Here is a 19,320-nt window from a genome sequence, read left to right as displayed (position 1 = left end):
CAAGGCATCTAATAATAAATGTGGAACGGCTTGACTTTTCATTGCCGATGACATCCATGACTGTGACTTTTACTTTGTTAACGTTTCACGTTCTCCGTGTGCCTAAATATGAATTGCGGTACGTGGGTTGTAACAATAGATGGTGGTCATTGGAGGTGATGGTTCATTACAATTGTTCGATTAAGAATGCGCATAGGACCTTGATAGACCTTGGAACGTGTGGATAGGTTTCATGTTTCAGATTATGCAGGGTAGGTTCCAAATACAAAAAATTTGAGATCCAGGCGACACTTAGATCGACTTTGGAATCTCTTACAATATAAAATATACATTTAAAAAGAAAAATTCCATCAAGAAGCTTAAACTTTGTCTAATGTCAATGTGACACTGATACTTACAAATTTCTTTTTCATGCCACCAATATTCCAAAATCGCCTTCCTTCGCAATTTTGTCTCGGATGACCATTAAAAATTAGATGTGGCCGCGTGGACAATAAAAGGCAAACAAAGCTACATGGATTGGGAAGATTCCATCAAGAAAATCTAAAAATTTTGTCCATCACGATTTCGATATTCAAAGTTTTCTTTTGGTGTCGCCGGTATCCCCGAACTTGTACCGGTGACTTCGAAAATACATTCTGTCACAGCTCCTTCCAAGATGGTCGTCGATAATCCGACGCGACGCGACAATGACAAGCGGACAAAGCTGGCGTGACTCCGACGTGGCTTTAGTTAAGTCAAAGCCGCCGTTGTCCTGTGGATTACGTCACTTCCAAGACTCTAAAAATTACTGATGATTGTTGAGTCAACATTGATTAATCTCTTGGCAAATTCAGCAGAACCGCTCTCCAAAGTCAAGGATTTCTGATAGGATGTTGTCAATCCTAAATTTTTTCAAGAGCAGATTCATAGACCCCCAGCGCTTCCTTATCAGCGATGACGATGTCATCATCGACTACACTGTATTTAGTAATGCGAACGCCTGGATACAACTGCACTTGGCCTGCGCAAATACCAAATCAATAAACCGTACCTTGTAAACAACCGTCGTTTTTTTTTTCATTTCTCTCTCGTCATTGATCGAGGGGTAAAATCGACATTCGAATAACTTAGCGAGGGCAAGGTTGGAAGAAGCAAGAATTTGTTAACCCGCTCAAGTCGCTTTTCTAAAATGCTCAGAAAGCCAAAACCTGTGGGTAGACATGGCCACGGGCCGATTTCGGCCCGGGACCGGCCCATTGACAGGGCCTGCGGTTCGGAACCGGAACCGGCGCGTGGCCTACAGGCCTGATTCCAAAAAAAAAACTGCAGATAAGTGGAGAAACTCTTTTTTTCCTCAAATTTGATTACAATGTACATTTTGATTACATTTTATATTGCATAATTCATTATTTCATAATTTGATAATTCATTATTTTTTTATTTCATAATTTATTTTTTGAAATTTTTACCGGCCGGTTCCGGTTCATACATGGCCACGAACCGGAACCGACCGGTTCTGAACCGTGGCCATGTCTATGTGGGGGGACTAGCCGAGCTTTGGGCTTTAAAAAGGCAGTTGTGGGTCCAAGGCGTTTCAAAAATGCTAAGCACAAACTATTCCGCGGAAAAGAACTTTGGAAAGCCAAATTTCTTTACAAAGTACTTCCATAACCAACCTAATCAGTGTCATTGGATTTTTTCTTTTCTTTCTATTTCGGCAAACGCCAGAGGAATCCAGTGCTACTCATTTTCGAGCGAGCAAAATATCGAGTATATTGTGAAATAAATCTTTCTTTCTCTCTCTCTTTTATTACTTTCAAAAAAGCAACGATGATCATCATTAACCCGTCCGGACCGCACGGACCCAAGGGCGAGCATGGAGTGAGGCGGGGGACAGGGATCCGGTGCCGTGCGAAGATTTGCCACGCCGTCGCCTTTGGTGGCTCGGCCAGTTACCCGATATTCCCGATTGAGTTCACCCCACTCGGCATTGCTAAAAAAAAGGCTAATAAAAGTTGATAATACAGAAAAATCGATGAATTTAAAAAAAAAAATTAAACTTAGGCAATTAAATAAAATGAGGATTGACAACCCATTACTGTTTGATAATTCAATCTAACAAAAGTTGATCAATCACTCTAATTTAAGTTTATGCAAATAAAAATTGGTAAGTTGCCACAAGAAATGCTAATTTACAAACAATAAAAAATAATTGGTAATTTCATAAACTCTTGATAAGTTACCAATAAGTTACCCGAAACAAAATTATTCGTTATTTGTTTTACCAACAGTTTTTTGACACTTTCAAACTCTTACTAAGATTTACCAACATGGAAAAAAAATATCCAAATTTTGTACACGGAAGAACCGCGTATTAGGGATATTTTAATATTTTATGATATTATCAAAATATGTTATCGAAAAAGCCCCCCTCTTTTTTTCCCTCTCACTCGACTAATAACAAAAATATATTAGTAAAACATAATTATTGAATTATAAATAATATTCTTGTACGGTGTATTATTATAATTAATCAACGACTAATTATATGATTTAGATGAATGGGAAACAAAACCAGAGATTCAAGTCCACCTCCTATGCAGAAAACAAACAGGGCCTGAAAGTTTCCTGTCACTCACCTTGCTGTGGTTATCAAGTTTCTCTCCTTTTGCTTTAATCAACAGGTAAGAAATTTCCTCTCTCCTACAGATAATTCCTCTCTCTGGAACAGAAGCCTTCCTCGCCGAGTTCGGACCAAGAGAGAGGCTGAATAGACCCGCCTGACAGTTCGAGATGAATCACCTCGCAATATACACAGTACACAATTCGAAATACTCGCAAGCAGATCGAAAATGTTCAAGAGGGAGACTCCGGAACGGAATGTCTCCATTTACTAAACCATGAATGTCACAAGCAACCAAGGAAACTCTCAAAATGGGCAACTTCCATATCGTACACCGGCCTTTGTAAGTGCTCTGCATGCGAGTCCCGATGTGCTATTCATCTGCACATGAAAGATTGTGAGAAGCTTCGGCACGCGCTTCTTCCAGTTTCATCATGAGGTCTCTCACAAACTCTGCATTTGTCCCGTGAGTCACCCGAAGTATGTCAACTGCTTTGGTCAGTGATTTGATAGCATTTATCGTGTCGCCAAGTAACCTGCCGCATGTTAAATAGCAAAGCTTGAAACTGAGGGAAAAGCTGGGTTCATTCCATAGAGGGTGGGGGGGGGCGAATTCTAAGGCCATTTTCATGCATGAAGCAACGTTAAAATGGCTGAGCAAGTCCTTTAAGAAGACTATGTATCATTACTTCCAAAAGAAACAACAGACTGATGAACAGTTACAAAATTCAAACGAGACAATTCCAATGAAGTCACGTTTTCAACTTCAGAAAAGAGCAGGAGAGGGCTTACAAAGAAGAAAATCTGATAAACCTTGTTATAGCTATTACAATTCTTGTGGTTGCAAGAACACAATGATTGTGTTAAGAGTGCCTAATTTATGGACAAAACAAGCTATGGTTATACGGTCATCCTGTAAAGCTGCTTTCCATGTCCTAAAAATCCTCTCTATTCCAGGTGATGCCTTGCTAGTATTGCTCTTTGAAATAACATCACTAAAACAAATAACAAATTCTTGACTGAGCACATCAATAGTTCTGCAACAGATCGCGCATTGCTTGGTCTCAAATCTATCATAAGTGCATGTAGCGTTATTTTATGACAGCAACTTGTCCAACAAAGTGAAGGTACTGCATGTACCTCATTGAAAAATCAATGGTTACATGAATCCAACAGCCTAGCGTTAAAAGACTAAATGTGGGGAAGGAAAAGGAAGGAGCATGGAAGACGGACAATCAAAATCCAGAAAAACATACAGACCATTCAAGTTTTCCGCTGGTATAGTATTGTAACCCAAGCAAAGGATGGCACCCTGGATAGACTCCTGCAGCCCAAAGTCAAAGAGAGGAGTTCAGAGGGAAAATACCAACGGAAAAGCAGATTGTTCAGCAGAACTTGTTTTAGCAAGGCTCATTAGTTATCATAGCACTCCACTCAATAAACTCAAAGATGAATGGTTTCGCTATTTCACATGCACTTATTTCTACCTTATATGTGAGCATCAATAGAGTATGACATGCAAACTTGATAAGATCCGTATCGTGTATGTATAATTTGTGTACCCTGAATTGCTCAAACAATTCTGCAAATTCCCATAAAATATCCATAAAAAAAAATGGCATACTTTCATAAACTGGAATTGTTAGCTTGCAGTACACCAGAGCTTCCTTCCAACCTTGCAGATCCATCAACATCTGCAGTTCACAAAAGCTTTAAACGTTAAGCAACTAACACAAGGACAAGTCAGATCACAATTTGGAACCACAAGAAGTTTGCAGACACATTCATTCCTCATTTAAAGGATAAGATAACGCCTAGCTACAATTCACAGAAGCGAGCACTCTACAGAGAAAACATAATAATAATGAGGAAAATCAACACAGTCTATCTGATGCATTATTCGTTGGCAGACAAATCTTGAGAAAAATGGAAAGTGGAATCATTCAAACGATGCCGTAGAAAAGACATTTCCCACTTCACGCAAATTAATTACCTCAAAATTTGACAAATCATGTGTTACTTCGTTTGCTGAAACTAGTTCTCCACTACACACTTCTATATATTGGCATATCTCATACTTTTAGGATCAAGAGAATTCATTTCTGGTAGCCGGACAACACTAAAACAAACTACCTTTCAAAAGTGAAAATGTGCAAGACAACAGAGTCGCAGATGCTTATAAAATTCTCTTAATGAGAGATAGAAGCTATAATAGGACTAAGGAGAAAAACAGACTACCTTCAATATCTTTTCTCGGGTTTGCAACAAGATGATTGAAAAAGGATGATATAGTTTCCCTTGAAGATTCTCAATCATCTTATAGACGGAAACAGCTTCTTCATGCATTATAAGAAGTCAAGTTTAAACCTTTCTATGACTTGTTCTGAAATGGGAAAATTGAGAAAAAATAAGTCGTCCTAAGTGAAATTTTACACCATTAAAATGCAGTGAGAGAAATTCAGGTAATACAGACATTACATAAACATGCTGCCAAAATTAGTTACAGCAATGGCTGTGACAAAAGGATACGGCTAGGGGACATAGACGATGACGTCCTCTCTGACATCAATTTAATTTCACTAGCAATGCCTCTTATCTCTTCTTTGTTCCTTACACGTCCACACAGTTGGCACACAAATCCTTGTTTCTCTGCATATGCAAGGAAAACCATGTGAAAAACTTCAGCTATTCAATGAAAGAGCTGAAGCTTGATCCACATACCAGAGTCACAGAGCAGCAAACCAGAGCATCTGTCATCTTCACATCTGTAGCCTTCCAAAATTGCACTTTCTTTGATATCATCAGGTTGCCCCTTAATGATGAATTTACCTTTGTTAACCCAAACAGTGAAAAAACTGCACATTCTCAAATGTCGAGAAAAGATACAACATGAGCAATAATAATGAAACTCTTAATGTAGAAAGTTACCAATTTGGCACAGCGAGGACATGCACAAGCAAAGTGGTATTGTTCTCTAAGAGACTTCAGTCTAGTCGTAGTGCTTCCAGCAGTTTCTATGTAGCTTATCAAGACCTTGCAGAAAAATTATTTCTGGTCAACATGACAGAATGCAGTATGTGCACGACACTGCTTGATGCACCAAAGTATTTCATACAGAGGTATAATCATCAAAACTTTTTTCTACACCATGAGATGTTGGAGTAATGGGAAAGGAAATACACAATAAAACAAACAGCCTCAAAATTCTGATTTGTTATAATCCTACAACAACCAGGTTGTGCACAGGCAATTTGACCACATTTATGTGAATTAGTGCTACATAACCCACGAGCAATAAAATGCTTATACCAATACACTCACCAGAACATTGTGGCTGGTTTTGCGTATAGGTTTAGGTTCAGGGTCTTAAAGTTACTATCGCTTAAAGTTCAGTGGTTGAAAGTTTCAGCACTCGTTTTTCAGCCTCATCCAGCAACCTTTAGTTAGGCAATGAAAATGAAAAGAAGGTAAGAGATATCACCGTTAATTAGCGTCAAATGTCTGGAAGGGTGGCTTCTTACTTATTAGATTGCTTATAATCTCTATCCAACCATTAGAGAAGCATGATCCATTAATAAGGATCTGCTGATCAAACTCAATAGTGAAATTCACACTGAAAATCTTTTGATCTGAGAAAACATTTGGAATTTGTTTTTTCCAACCTTAATTCTTCTTGAAGCTTATGATGGCGTCTAGCATTTGTTTCAGTTCCACTACATATTCCATATAATTCTGCTGGATTGTACTATCAAATCTTAGACTCATAAAATGTCCAAAGCAGAAAATTTTCTTTCATAGAAGGTCCAAGTCAAAATTCCACATTGACGTGCATTTGCATCTACAATACCATAAACCGTTAGAAACAGACGCGGAAAAACAAATACAGAACACAGGGATTTACGTGGTTCGATCACAAGGTGATCTACGTCCACGGGCGAGGCAAGACAAGTTTCCACTATAATCAAAGAGAGTACAGTTTTCAGAAGTCGAAAAACGACTTAACAAGACCTCACGGCTCACAAATCTCTCCGAAAACAAAATTCTCTCATATTCAATGAAAAACCCTAGCCGCGGTATAAATAGTGCTCCCAAAAAAATTTTCTTGCTCCAAGTTGGGCCTATCGGCCAAACCTTCCGCGTCACGAACTAAATCTCAATTTTTTCTCCACTTTCGGGTAGCACAAAAAATATGTCAGGTCGGGTGATAAACTACATAAAATTCAAGACATATTTAACATAAACCTTATTTCATGACTGATCAGAAGCAGTGATTTTTCCTGAATCAGATTTTTAATATATTCCTAAATTAGATAAGATATAGCTGAGTGCTAAGAATTCCCGATTAATCTATAAAAGATCACAGAATTCTGCAGCCTGACGGCTAAAATTCATGCAGCATAATATAGTTAAACATTTAATAATCAAGAGTTTGACAGACTGGAAGACGCATTAGCAACGGTAATCACCATATCGGAATACTGGAAACGAGTTTATCCGTGATTATTCCCGGATGTCATGTTAAAGTTCCGCTGAAAAACCACCAATTACCCTATCGTTAAGTAGGAATTTCAGCAGTGAACTGAAAAATGATAAGTCAGTCTACAGTTCAAGAGGGAAGCAGGTGAACCAAGAAAAGGAGCACTGACTACCTCAGAACCTTGCACTATTTGTTGTACAGCACGAACCACAGCCATCCTTCCCTCGAATAGCAATACTGCATTTGGCAAGCAGCTATACGAGCAAGTCAGCAGCAAAATATTGCAATGGCGGGCATAGAAGATGTCAGACAAATAGGGCAGCTACCTGTGATTGATTATAGAGATGACAGGATAAAGTCCAGTTCCTAGTGGTCTGAGCTCACTATCACAGATTGTATGTGCATTACATGAAAGCTGCATATTAGCTGGGTTTTTAGCACATCAGCAGGTAAACCAACTTCAAAACACTCGACCAAAAAAAAATTCAAAACTAAAAAGATATTTCCAGACGTCACTGGTTACAATTGCTTTGATGCACATTGCATGTATAGGCAGCATATAATCTTCATAAAGTAAAAGTTCCCGTCTGCTTCCAAATGTTATGACATATTGTCAAATGTACCAACACTACACCAGTTAATCTACATGCTATGTTACACATCAAGACACGAATCTTTATGTTTCCAAATTCCATGGTTTGCCCACCGCTTTAAGGGACAAAAATATAAGATACAGAAAGCTCTCTAGAAAGCAGCACTCCATGCAAAACTGGAGTACACTCTAGGCACTTGGGAGAGGGACAACTACTGTTTGAAAGAAATTTATATTTGCACTCGTAACAAATATCTATGCCTATGCAGCAAAGACAGCAGGCATGAAGTTTTTCAGAATGGACCTTGGAAAAGTTCTCTGCAACTTCTCTCATGTTGATCTCGGGCCACTGGAGTATTCTGTTTACAAGGTTAGCCATTTGTGCATAGAGCACCAGCTGCTTCTCATCAATTTCCGACATGTCTTATCAGAGAGGTTCAGGGAAAACAGTAAACTGGATAATCAATAACACGTCGTAATACCGAACTATGACCAATGACTACACCAAAGAAGCCTAAAAAGGATACGGGCCACCAAAGCATCCACCAGACTATAAATGTCCATTGCAGTAGTCGATATGATCTGCACAGGAGCAAACAAATTACTGATTAACGATGTGCTCGCCTGTATGGATGCCAGAAGTTATTCTGCATAATAACCAAATAAATTTGCAAGCATTCTCTCTCCATAGAAGAACGTCATAAGAACTGGAAACTCAAACAGTTTATACAAGAAAATACAGTTGATTTTGTTATGCTAGTCACAGTACTGCAAAGACTCCAATCTTACCAGGTCCAAAAAGTAAGAATCCATATTTTCTGTTTCTGTAAAGCAAGACAAACATCCATTGGAAGTAGAGATACATATGATAACTCACCTCTTTCCCACTAAATATATTACTGTCATCAATGGCAGTAACATCGACAGCAAACTATTGATGCTTGTCAAAGTACTGGAAAATTTCAAAATAACAGACAAACATGTGCATCTATGCTGACTATGTCAGCAAAAAAGGAAATCAAAATTATTTGAGTTCTAACTATCTAAAGATAAATGTTCAACTTAAGAAACTTCAAAATATCACATCTCACTCTAACCGTGAATAAATAATCTGCTCAGTAACAAATTGATAAAGTAAAGCGCAAAGGGTGATTATATTGCTCATATCCTCCTGATAATACCGTTCATTCTCTCCATAAAAAATACATGAGATCTGATTTGTTCTTTGCCAATAGTTGACTTCTCTAATTTTTCTAGTTAAAGTTTATAGCAAAGAAACTTGACTGGACTTCTGCCTAAGAGATGCATAAACTAGCCAAGGGCTAGTACAACAGAATACAAACAATCATTTTATTTACAAGGACAACCCAAAAAACTTCTTCCAGAAGCGATCTTCAAATGAAGGTCAAGATTGAGAATACAACTCAACAGCAAGACAGAAGTATAGCAAGTCAATAGCCAAGTCAATAGCCAAGTCAAAAGCTCGAGAAAATTAACAAATTCAATGGATGAAAAATAAAGTCTAATGAAATTTGAAACTACTGGGGAAGAACATAGGGGAAGAAAAACCTTCTCATCTTGCAGCTTTCTTCGTATGTAGAGCTTAATCATCAAACGTATGGACGGGGTAACAGATTTCCTCTTTTCCTTATCGAGCCTCACTAGAGCCATGCATTCGAGACGATGCACCTTCCACTCTGATTTCTGCACACATTAGTGAATAGTAACTCAACACAATCACCCACTACTCTTAACTCAAAATGAGGACTTGCAAAGCGATCACTGTCCACTTCACAGAAACTTCTCTCCGCGATTCTTTCTAGCTTCATAGATCAAACCATTCCTCACGAGCGAAGTACCGAATAGATTAATTTCACTATACTATCAGGTGATTGCCCGCCAAAAATTTCTATTTGAGCATAATGCTAATGAGAGACAATGTCAAGACAAGGCAACTTCACTGAAATTGCCAGCTCTGTGCTGCATACCTGACAAGAGCTCCCACAGTACCAAACCGCCTGACAAGCCGAACACCTCCTCAGGTCAGTCGAGGCGAAACAGCGATCACACCTCGGCTCCGCCGAGTTCGGCACGAAAACATACGGGTCTTGGCTGATAATCACTTCCCCTGCATCAAAACAACGATATTAACGTCGACAATACCAACGTTTGCTTGGTGAGCGAGAGATAGAGAGAGAGAGATAGAGGGAAAGAGGGACCTGGGCGGAAGTCTCTGGTGGCGAGGAGACAACGGCCCTTCTCCGGAAGAGAAGCGACCGCCAGGCACCGCTTGTGAAGGGCAGTCTTCAAATCCTCCATGGACCCGAGCTCGAGGATGGTCGGCGGAATTTGGCGGTAAATCAGCCAAAACCCAAAACGAACTGTCGGAAGCAACGTCACCCACTGGAGCTCAAAGCATCAGCCATTCCACGGAAACGTGAGAGAGCGAGAGAGAGAGACAGACGTTTCATGGGTTGCCTCGAAACTTCGACGAGCCTAGAAGGGGACCGTCGGAGAGAGGCGTGTCGCAGGGTGCCGGCCGTCTGAGGTTCTGGTGGGAATCGACCACTTCTCGAGTGATCTCCCCAGGCCTGGCCATTGGGCCAATGGGCCATGAAATGCTAAACAGTTCAAACGAAGCATCAAGTCCTTTCCACGCTCGACCGGGAAGAGCAGTAAGCAAAGCATAGTCCGACGACGTCTTTCACCTTCCCCTGGTCGAATCTCTCTGTCCTGCGCTCCTCCATGTCGAATCCGGGCGAATCCGAGAAGCAGGAGAAGAAGAAGAGGACGAACCCCATCGCTCTGTTCATGGCCTTCGGCACGAAAGGCGACGTCTTTCCCATCGCCGTAATGGCCTCGCCTCACCGTCGCGGCTCCATTGGTCTTTCTATTCGTTCTTGTAATTCTTGCGAAGTACTGAACCGTTTTTGATTTTTCTGTTTTTGGTCCATTGCAATCTCCAGGCGATCGCCGCTGCATTTGGTGGAGAAATGAAGGACTACGGAGTGTTTTTCGTCACCCATTCGGCGCACCAGGTACTTCTCATCGACACTGAAGATGAAGATGTGTAACCTGATCAAGAAGTTAATTCTTTTCTTCTTTTTTTAACTTTTGATATGTTATGGATGACTAATGGCCTATTATTTGGTGACGAGTTGTGATCATTTAGTTTTCTTTGTTAGGGATATGCTTATCAATTAGTTCTAGGCATGAATTTGTCAGACAGTTCAAGTTTCTTGCTGTTTCTTGCAGAGTTTGAGTGGCCATTTGGCCAAAAAGTGTGTGACGTATGTGCCAATTTCATCACCACCTGTTCTTGCTGTTCAGGAAGATAGTGGCCGTGCAGGTTTTGGTCACTTCACTTCATTTGGTTCCTATAGGGGACATTGTTTATGGTATTTTTTTTTTTAAAAAAGATACATATTTATACGCAGAGAGAAGATTCTATCCTTGATCACTTATCTGAAGTTCTACCATTCATTTATATAGGATCATCAGCGCCATCGTTTTCTTTACAGAAGAGGAACATTACCGACGCGCACAGACAAGAATGCTTATCCGCAGTTGAGAGTATCTTTGGACTCGAAGAAGTCATGGCCGGTGACTTTATTTTGATCAACTTCTTTGCTCTGGTACTTTTATTTCACATTGGAAGATGCATTTTTGCCTGCCCAAAAGCTGAACTGTTGCTGTTAATATGAACATGCTTTCATAAGTTTCAAACCAGCACTATACCATTAAAAAATACAACTTTATATCGAGTTGTGAAGATAACATCTCTTTATTGCAGCATAACATGATCCAATTGGAAAAGCAAAAAAAAAAGGAAGAAGGCTTGTCTCTTTCCTTGCTTTAAGCTTTTTGGTTATTAAAAAGAAATTACTGTAGTTAACTGGTGTTCTAGTCATTTATCATTGGTAAATTACAACATGAAAAGGATGTAGACCATCGGAAGTGCTTATGTACCTAAAACTGAAAGAATCACTTTCCCTGACAATATAGGAGGGATGGAACCTTGCAGAGCTTTTTCAGGTCCGTTGCATGGTTGCTGCTCCATATGTTGTTCCTTATAGGTAATAGTGAAAAATACAGTGATTATCCTCTATTTCTAACTTTTAGTCTCACTTTTATAGCTCATTGTTGGTTGTCTTTGCTGATGTTGCCATTTCCATATGATTTGTTCGAGTCAACCTCATGCTTAATCCTTTCCCACGTTAGAATTTCAAATCTCAACATAGCTACTTAAGCTATAAGGCTACGTTTGGTCGCCTGGATTTCTAGCAAGGATAGGATTGGATAGGATATGATATGAAATCCAAGGGATTTTTTATACCTATTTACTGTTTGGTTAATCGCGAAATAAAGCCAGATATTTTCACATATTACCATATCCATTATTTGCTATGAACGCCATATCGTTGTAAATGAATCTAAAAATTGCACAAAAGGAGATGATAAAAATCTCTCACGACACTATTACCTACTTCATTTTTATTTGCTTATTTTTTAATTATTTTTCCCTCTCTTTTTAATTATTTTGTTTTTCTTTTTTTTATAAATATAAATAAATTAGTAGTGATTTATATATATGAAATTTATATCACAAGATATAAAGAAATTTTGAATATATAAATAAAAATAAGAATAAATAAAAACGAAATTATTGTTATATTATTTTAATTTTATTAATTTAACAAGTTTGGAAAATTAATTTTATATTATGGATATCAAAATGTAATTGTGTAAAATTTATCATTCAACTTTGTGTAATAGTGTCATTTAACTTTTTATAATGCAGTTAATTGTGTGGAACTTTTTTGTTTTCCTTGAGATATTGCCTTTCCATTTCCATTCAAGGAAAATTTATTTTGCATCCTGGTCATCACTGTGAAGGGTTCATAAATTTATAGCTGTATCTTTCTTTCTTCATGTTGTCTCGCTTCACAGTACATATTACATCAACTTAGCTGGTATTGTCGTGCCGCACTTTTGCATCAAACAAATTGCGTATTTTCTGGATGTCTGCTCAGTGTTTGATATTGCAAATACGTGTTCAACTTTATTTGTTCTTCCCTGCATTTTGCTGTCCTTGATGAAAGGTGAGTAAACATCTGAATTTGACCATAGAGGCAGCTAAGGTTCAACTCAAAGTTATGGATCTACTCTTGAATGTTGCTGCTACCTGAACTTATGGCTAAATGATCAGTTCACTAGACCTGAAAAAAGTGGATGCTTTTCTTTGTGAGACATGAGTGTATAACTTGGATTTCCTCCATAAATACGATTGGTTTCAGCATACTGGGATTGTGGGAGATTTTATTGTAGGACAGGGACCTCTAATAGCATTTTCCATTGTTCTATAAGAATCAGCATGAGACTTTGAGCAATATAAATGTAATTGCTTCTGTTTTTCTCTTTATTTTTCACATCCCTTTTCAGAAGTATTTTGAAGTAGTTTTAATTCCTTATTTTACTGGTATCTATGCTAGGATGATCACGAAATATTCATTTGCTGATATATCATCTGTTGCATAGTGCTCCTGCATCATTTGAGCGTCACTTCAGGAAGGAAGTTCCATTGCTGTATAATTATCTCCAAGAAGCTCCTAGTAGCAAGGTATTTATTATCATGATAACTTATAAATTGATGTTACAAAATCTTAGTTCGAAAGTTTTTCTTTATATAAAATTTGATATTGGTTGTTACTGATGTGAGCGAAGGTTTTACAATATTTACCTACTTCCTATATTGATTTATCGCCCCTTACAAATTCATAGGTCTGCTGGAAAGATGTGATGCATTGGATGTGGCCACTTTTTGCTGAAAGTTGGGGCTATTGGAGAAGTGATGTCTTACATTTAAGTTCCATTCCTTTTACGGTCAGTGCTCTCAACACTTGTAAACTCTTTCACGCTTTTATTATTGGCTTATACATCTTTTATAGGTGAATAAACAATGCGTTTTGGCTGGGATGCTGTGTGAACCTCTTGGCAATATGATTTCTGTTCAACAGTGCAGGATCCAGTGACAAGTCTTCCGACGTGGCACGAGAGGGATCCATCTCCTCTACTCTTGTAAGTTTTCAGGCTTTTTTCATTTGAAAGCTATCTTATAGGTCCTTTAGTAATTAAACAGGAATGGATGTCTGGATCTGAATAAATATCTCTGTTTTGGCTGATTTTTTTTTTTTGGGGGGAAACTGCTTCTATACTTCATAGTCGTATACTTATCACAAGTTTTATGCTATCAAGATCATTGTATGCATCCAGGAATAGCGAGAGATCTACAGGTTTGAAACTGATTCTTGCCGATTGAGAGATTTTGAGAGTGAAACAACCTTTGTGCTGCATTATTATATTCGACAAGTGTGAAATATTATTAGCATGGCCACACATGTGCGCCCACACCCTCATGCGTATACGACCACATCTTTACCCAAACAACACCAGAGAGAGGGAGGGAGTTAGGCATCTACACTGTGAGTGACCTGTTGGTATAAAAAGAACCAGTAGTCTGAAAACTCCTTTTGTTGTGTAATTTCAGAAACTCTTCTGTGTGTTTTTATGTTTCTAATGATAATAGTGTATTCTTAATAATTCAGTCCGTCCTTTGATGGTACTTGGAAAGTTGAATACAGATCTTCTTTCAATCGCCAACTTCCCGTAAAACAATTTTTGTTGCTGCAGAGAAGGAATTATGGGACTGATTACATGGTCTGTCATCTGGATTTGCAGAACCATATAAACTTTGATGAATTGTTTCCCAATGAATTTCCCATAACGCGTAGGAGCTTCTCATTTAATTAGCCGCAAACAAGTTGTCCATTGTATAAGTTATTATGACATGGAGCTTAACTATATTATCGTCGATTTTTCTAATTCACAGCTTCTGGCCAATTTATCAAGTGCTATTGATGCAGTACTGTTTCTCTAATTGGACAATGTTTAAAACCCATTTATTATATTGTTTGACAGGTATGGGTTTAGCGAGGATATTGTTGAACGCCCTGGTATGATATATTCTGGGAGTCGCTCCTTACATGCTTCTAGTTCACACAAAAAAGATCAACTTTTATTCTTGGGCTGCCATTTGCCTGAAGGAATGCTTAGACATGCATGCCTTTAACCCTTCGTACAAATTCTCTGCTTAGAACTAGTTCTCAAGCGTTGGCTTTTCAATGATTAAGTGTATCTTTGGTTTTCATTGACTAAGGCTAATAGAAAACTCTGGTTCTTGGTTAAAAAATGATGAATCAACAATGCCATGCTCGGAAAGCTTTTACATGACCCTTCTTTCTGTGGTAGTCTGCATGAAAGTTATCCTTTGTTATTCAACTTGCACCTCATGGTTTGATTTCTCATCGGTACAAGTATATTTAACAGATTATTGGCCATCAAATGTTCAAGTTTGTGGATTCTGGTTTATCCCAATCGAGTGGCAGTTTTCCTGTCAACAGTGTCTTGAAGTTGCAGCACTTGATTTAGAAGTGCATTCAAGGACAGATTACTCAACATGTTCTGTTCATGTTCAATTGCATTCTTTCCTAAAGACCGATACTTCAATGCCACTTGTTTTTGTCGGCCTGAGTTCAATTGGGAGGCAAGTTCTTTTCAGCTTACTTTTGCCTCTTTCTGTGTACAAACGGCAAAAAATGAGCTGGCGCATTTAATAAAAAATGTAAAAGAAAGATGGGAGTAGTAACTGAATAAGCAAAGTGTATGCGGTGGTATTAGAAAATTCCTTGGCCAAGGAACTCTCTACTCTTGACGTCATACCAGCATTTGGTACAGTCTCACTTGCAATCATTGATTTTGTATGATATCTAAACCACTTTCAATAAATATCTGTTTCTTTCCAATAATTCGGTGTTGGTGCCAACTGACTGTTTTTACACACTCTGTTTTTCTGTCATTGTCAGTCTATGTCTCTAAATCTCTCTCTACCATGTGTGATTGTCTGCAGCATGGGCTTTATGCAGAACCCTCAAGCTTTTCTTGCTGTCCTGCAAATTGTTATCAGAATTACAAATTACAGGTTCATTCTTTTTACTGCTGGTCATGAACCCTTACAAGCAGCAGTGCTTACTGCTGCTGCAGAGGAATCATCAAGCTTTAGTAAAAGACAGTTCAATGAAGATGGAATAAGCCTATTCAATGGACGACTCTTCTGCTTTAGTGGGTCAGTAAATTTTTCCCTATTTTACTTGAGCGTCAGTGAGTGAGAATTTAGAAGAACTAAGAAGGAAAGAATTACGTAAAAACTTGATAAGGTGATATGAGTGTCTGATTAGAAAACTTCAGAGTCTGGCAATTGAAACGAAGCTATGAATTAGAGTGAAATTGTGAGTTTATCCTTATTATCCGGTTTTTTTTTGAAGTTTTGAAATTAAAATGTAATATCTGCTCAGTATCAATATAATTCACCTTCAGCTTTGCCTGGGTTGCCTGTTGAGCTGGTATTCTGTGCTATGTTGAATTGCTGGAGGCCATCTTAATTTAGTCTTCCCTTTTGATGAGTAAAAATTCATTAACTGGCAGCTGGGCACATACCGGGTGCCAATCCTTGCACAAACAGAGGGAAGGGGGAATCTAGGACATTGTATTAACAAAATTTCTTACATTTGGAGATCCATCTAGGGGGGAAATATGATTTTGGGACACTTCTAACTCTTTTATTTGTCATGCCTTTGATGCAACGGTCTTTCAGGCTAGGTCATTTCTATTCTGTACGAGTAGCAACAGAATGATGATCCACTTTTTAAGAGCTAAGGAACTTATATCTGATAAATAAATTACAACATTTTAGAGATACCAGAATCCCTATATACCATTTGTTTTTGGCAATTTAGCCTGAAGCTCTGAAAGAAAAATGAGAAGATAAAAAAGAATTGATTGGTTTCCTTGGCAATCATACCTGTTGTTCTGCATCTTATTCTTCCATGCATATTTGTGATGAGGGATAGAACCAGCTACCTTAATTGGTATATAATTATCATCTTTCCATGCATGTGTATAAATTTCCAATCTGAAAATTTGTTGGGCTTCTTGTTGTGTATCCTAGAAGCATTCCATACCTCTGGCTGTTCCCAAAATGTGTAGTTGCAGTTCACCATGGGGGAAGGTGAGGTGTTTCATCATTATCCACTAGTTCTGTAGTTACAATATCAACATTGCCACTCCCTTCACTCACTTGTGCTGCATTATTTTCTCTTAATGAATGGTAGTGGGTCAACCGCGGCAGCACTTAAAACTGGTATTCCCCAGGTTAGTTGCGTATTTAATGTCTTTCTAACTCATATTTGTTGTCTCGGAATCGCTTCATTGCATGATTGATTTATTTGTGGACCATACCTTTGAAATCACTTGAGGATCTCAAGAAATTAAGCATGTGCCCGTTTTATACGGTGGATCGTGTAAAAAGACATCGTTAAGACATCGTGGTAATTATAGGAGAAAGTGCCAACTGGAATTTTTTCTTTGATTTTATCTGCAATTAGGGGCAAAAATGGCTGCAAATATTCAGCTTAATACATAAAATGATGACATGGCCAGTTGTCAATTATTCTGTTTTGTTTGGGAAACACATTGGAGTTAATAACTTGCTTTCTATCATCACGAATGCAATTATGGTATTATCAACATGTAAAGGATGGGAGATTATCTTAATTTTTGCCTGCCCTATTTAAGTGCTGAATTAGCCCAATCTTGTCAGATCATGTGAAAAAATTGTAAGATGACCTGGACGAGGGTCAAGGACAAAAACCTCACAAGAAGTAAAAATTTGGGGATTACAACCTCAATTTGCTTAATTGGGAATCATGGATGTAATTTTCCACGATGTGAACATCAAATATACAAAGATCTACCACCCCCCCCCCCCCCCCCCCCCCCCCCCCCCCCCCCCCGGGGCCCCCCCCCCCCCCCCCCCCCCCCCCCCCCCCCCCCCCCCCGCGGGGGGGGGGCCCCCCCGGCCAAAAAAAAAAAATATACAAAGATCTATTGCACCATTGCTTGCCTGCAATAAAATTTGTCACCTTCTGTTCATTTTCTGGTATGTTGATTTGGATGTATGAAGAGCAATGCTTGTTTCCTTACCCTGGCTTCATGCACCTGTTTCATTCTGAGTGATTGTGCTCTCTCTTTCTCTTTCTCACAATATTAAGGTAATTTGTCCATTTCTCCTGGATCAATTCTACTGGGCTGAGAGGATGTTCTGGCTTGGGGTGGCTCCGGAACCACTTAAAAGGTGCCATTTGCTCCCGGAAAGTACTGATGGCATTTGCATTATGGAGGCCGTAGATGTGTTTACAGGCTCCATACACACTGCACTTTCTGCTACAGTCCAAGCACGTGCTTCAGAAATATCTTCACAAATTGCTCACCAGGTAATTGACTTTCATGCTTGGTTATCCTAGATGCATATATTTATCTACTAGTAGAATGTTCAGGATTCGCACACTGGCTGCTGATAATTTCACTGGCCTAGGTCCTGTCTTGGGTCAAATGGCCCTTTTGGGTGGCCGGCTGGTGGTGTTTAAAGTGGGATGTTAAGTTTTGCCACTTCAGCCTCATTTGATGTTGTATCAAAACTCGGTTACACAAATTGAGCAAATGAGAAGATTCGATTGCATAAAACAAAAATTCTGTGATGAAATTAAAAAACTGCAAGTTAGAGGACCAACATTCTTCCTGAGCCTTATTATATGTTCCTTTACCACACGGTTCAATAAAATATGATTTATAAAGTTTAATTGTCGTCAATTCTTAGGATGGAGTCTCGGAGGCTGTGAAGATTCTGGAAAGGGAGATATGTTGTTAAGGTGGAAGGCTCCTTAAACTGTACTTCATGTTGTTATAGGGGTTTTGGATATGCAGTGCACAGCGTATACACTGCAATGAAATGGATTGTATTCAAGACAGTAGATGCAGGGATGGAAACAACTGTGTTTGGATGTCTAGAATACTTTTACATGAGAAACATCGTTGCGGTGCAATTAAGAATTGCCTGCAGACAGAAGAAGACTCGAGCAAGAAATTCATTTAATGGCACTTCAACTGACCACAAGAATCAACCACACAAGTTTCCTTTTTGGCCAACAACCACACAATTGACCCAGAAGGGACAATGCAACCCTCCAAGCTCTACACGACAATGTTAGTTCTACAGCATGGAGAGGAAAGTGATGTTATGATGGAGCAATAAACCAAAATAACGCCATGAGAAATGATGAAACCAAGAAAGTATTCAAAAAGGAACGGCAAAGGAATCAAATTGGGGCCTGAAAACTCTATTATATCCATTGGCTGAGATAATAGTGGAATTATCGAATTTGCCTGGATAATCACGTAAGGCCTACAATGATAACTCGTTTGGCTGAAGTGCCATATTGTTTATTTACAAGCCGAATGCTCGTTTGATGCCTAGTTCAGGAAAAATGACACAAATTATACATAAATTTTGTCTTAATGTGCAATATCATTCCTAAATTTTTAATTTGTACAATGTGGTGCTGAACTATTGGTAAATAGTCAATTTAGTCACTATACTTTATGAAAAAATGTTCAATGCCGTCCTTCCATTAATTCAAGTGAACAAAATTTGCTAATGTTGATTCCAATCCATTAAGTTTGAATGGTGGACCA

At 38.7% G+C, this 19,320-nt stretch overlaps 2 protein-coding genes across 6 annotated transcripts; one reads left to right on the top strand and one right to left on the bottom strand.

The window, feature by feature from the left end:
• Positions 1-2,828: 2,828 nt before the first annotated feature.
• On the bottom strand, positions 2,829-10,198 carry LOC115692869 (histone-lysine N-methyltransferase ASHR1). The gene is made up of 14 exons (XM_030619833.2): positions 9,894-10,198; positions 9,663-9,802; positions 9,244-9,378; positions 8,202-8,256; positions 7,979-8,097; positions 7,409-7,497; positions 7,255-7,336; positions 5,534-5,638; positions 5,327-5,417; positions 5,135-5,254; positions 4,844-4,941; positions 4,230-4,299; positions 3,866-3,929; positions 2,829-3,141 (listed from the first exon to the last, which is right to left on the bottom strand). The coding sequence occupies exons 1-14, from the start codon at positions 9,991-9,993 to the stop codon at positions 2,979-2,981; spliced, it is 1,431 nt and encodes a 476-aa protein (XP_030475693.2). The 5' UTR covers positions 9,994-10,198; the 3' UTR covers positions 2,829-2,978.
• Positions 10,199-10,280: 82 nt separating this feature from the next.
• Positions 10,281-18,726, top strand: LOC115692868 (sterol 3-beta-glucosyltransferase). 5 transcript variants are annotated; one of them, XM_056303451.1, is made up of 15 exons: positions 10,281-10,524; positions 10,641-10,712; positions 10,930-11,023; positions 11,167-11,309; positions 11,680-11,750; positions 13,213-13,294; positions 13,456-13,557; positions 13,697-13,752; positions 14,653-14,687; positions 15,061-15,277; positions 15,641-15,856; positions 16,739-16,798; positions 16,902-16,941; positions 17,841-18,062; positions 18,446-18,726. In XM_056303451.1, the coding sequence occupies exons 1-15, from the start codon at positions 10,420-10,422 to the stop codon at positions 18,494-18,496; spliced, it is 1,566 nt and encodes a 521-aa protein (XP_056159426.1). In that variant the 5' UTR covers positions 10,281-10,419; the 3' UTR covers positions 18,497-18,726. The 5 variants fall into 5 exon arrangements, with proteins under 5 accessions (XP_056159426.1, XP_056159425.1, XP_056159424.1 ...); XM_056303450.1 differs by having other exon boundaries at positions 13,456-13,576; positions 13,692-13,752; XM_056303449.1 differs by lacking the exon at positions 18,446-18,726 and adding an exon at positions 18,164-18,422.
• The last annotated feature ends 594 nt before the right edge of the window (positions 18,727-19,320 follow it).

The sequence above is a fragment of the Syzygium oleosum genome, unplaced genomic scaffold (assembly GCF_021117445.2).
Source record: "Syzygium oleosum isolate NSW1041296 unplaced genomic scaffold, Sole_v2.1 Sole_v2.27, whole genome shotgun sequence".
NCBI lineage: Eukaryota > Viridiplantae > Streptophyta > Magnoliopsida > Myrtales > Myrtaceae > Syzygium > Syzygium oleosum.
Note: the sequence above shows the minus strand (reverse complement) of the source record. Positions and strands in the feature narration are given on the sequence as shown.

Excerpts from the sequence above, each read along its gene's own strand:
- LOC115692869 (XM_030619833.2), bottom strand. The coding sequence starts at position 9,993 with ATGGAGGATTTGAAGACTGCCCTTCACAAGCGGTGCCTGGCGGTCGCT. Across the intron at positions 8,098-8,201 it reads GGTGGATGCTTTGGTGGCCC|ACATGTCGGAAATTGATGAG; the intron begins GTATCCTTTTTA and ends CTCTCTGATAAG. Across the intron at positions 5,639-7,254 it reads AAATAGTGCAAGGTTCTGAG|GTCTTGATAAGCTACATAGA; the intron begins GTAGTCAGTGCT and ends TTTTTCTGCAAG.
- LOC115692868 (XM_056303447.1), top strand. The coding sequence starts at position 10,420 with ATGTCGAATCCGGGCGAATCCGAGAAGCAGGAGAAGAAGAAGAGGACG. Across the intron at positions 11,751-13,212 it reads CCATATGTTGTTCCTTATAG|TGCTCCTGCATCATTTGAGC; the intron begins GTAATAGTGAAA and ends TCTGTTGCATAG. Across the intron at positions 15,857-16,738 it reads CGACTCTTCTGCTTTAGTGG|AAGCATTCCATACCTCTGGC; the intron begins GTCAGTAAATTT and ends TGTGTATCCTAG.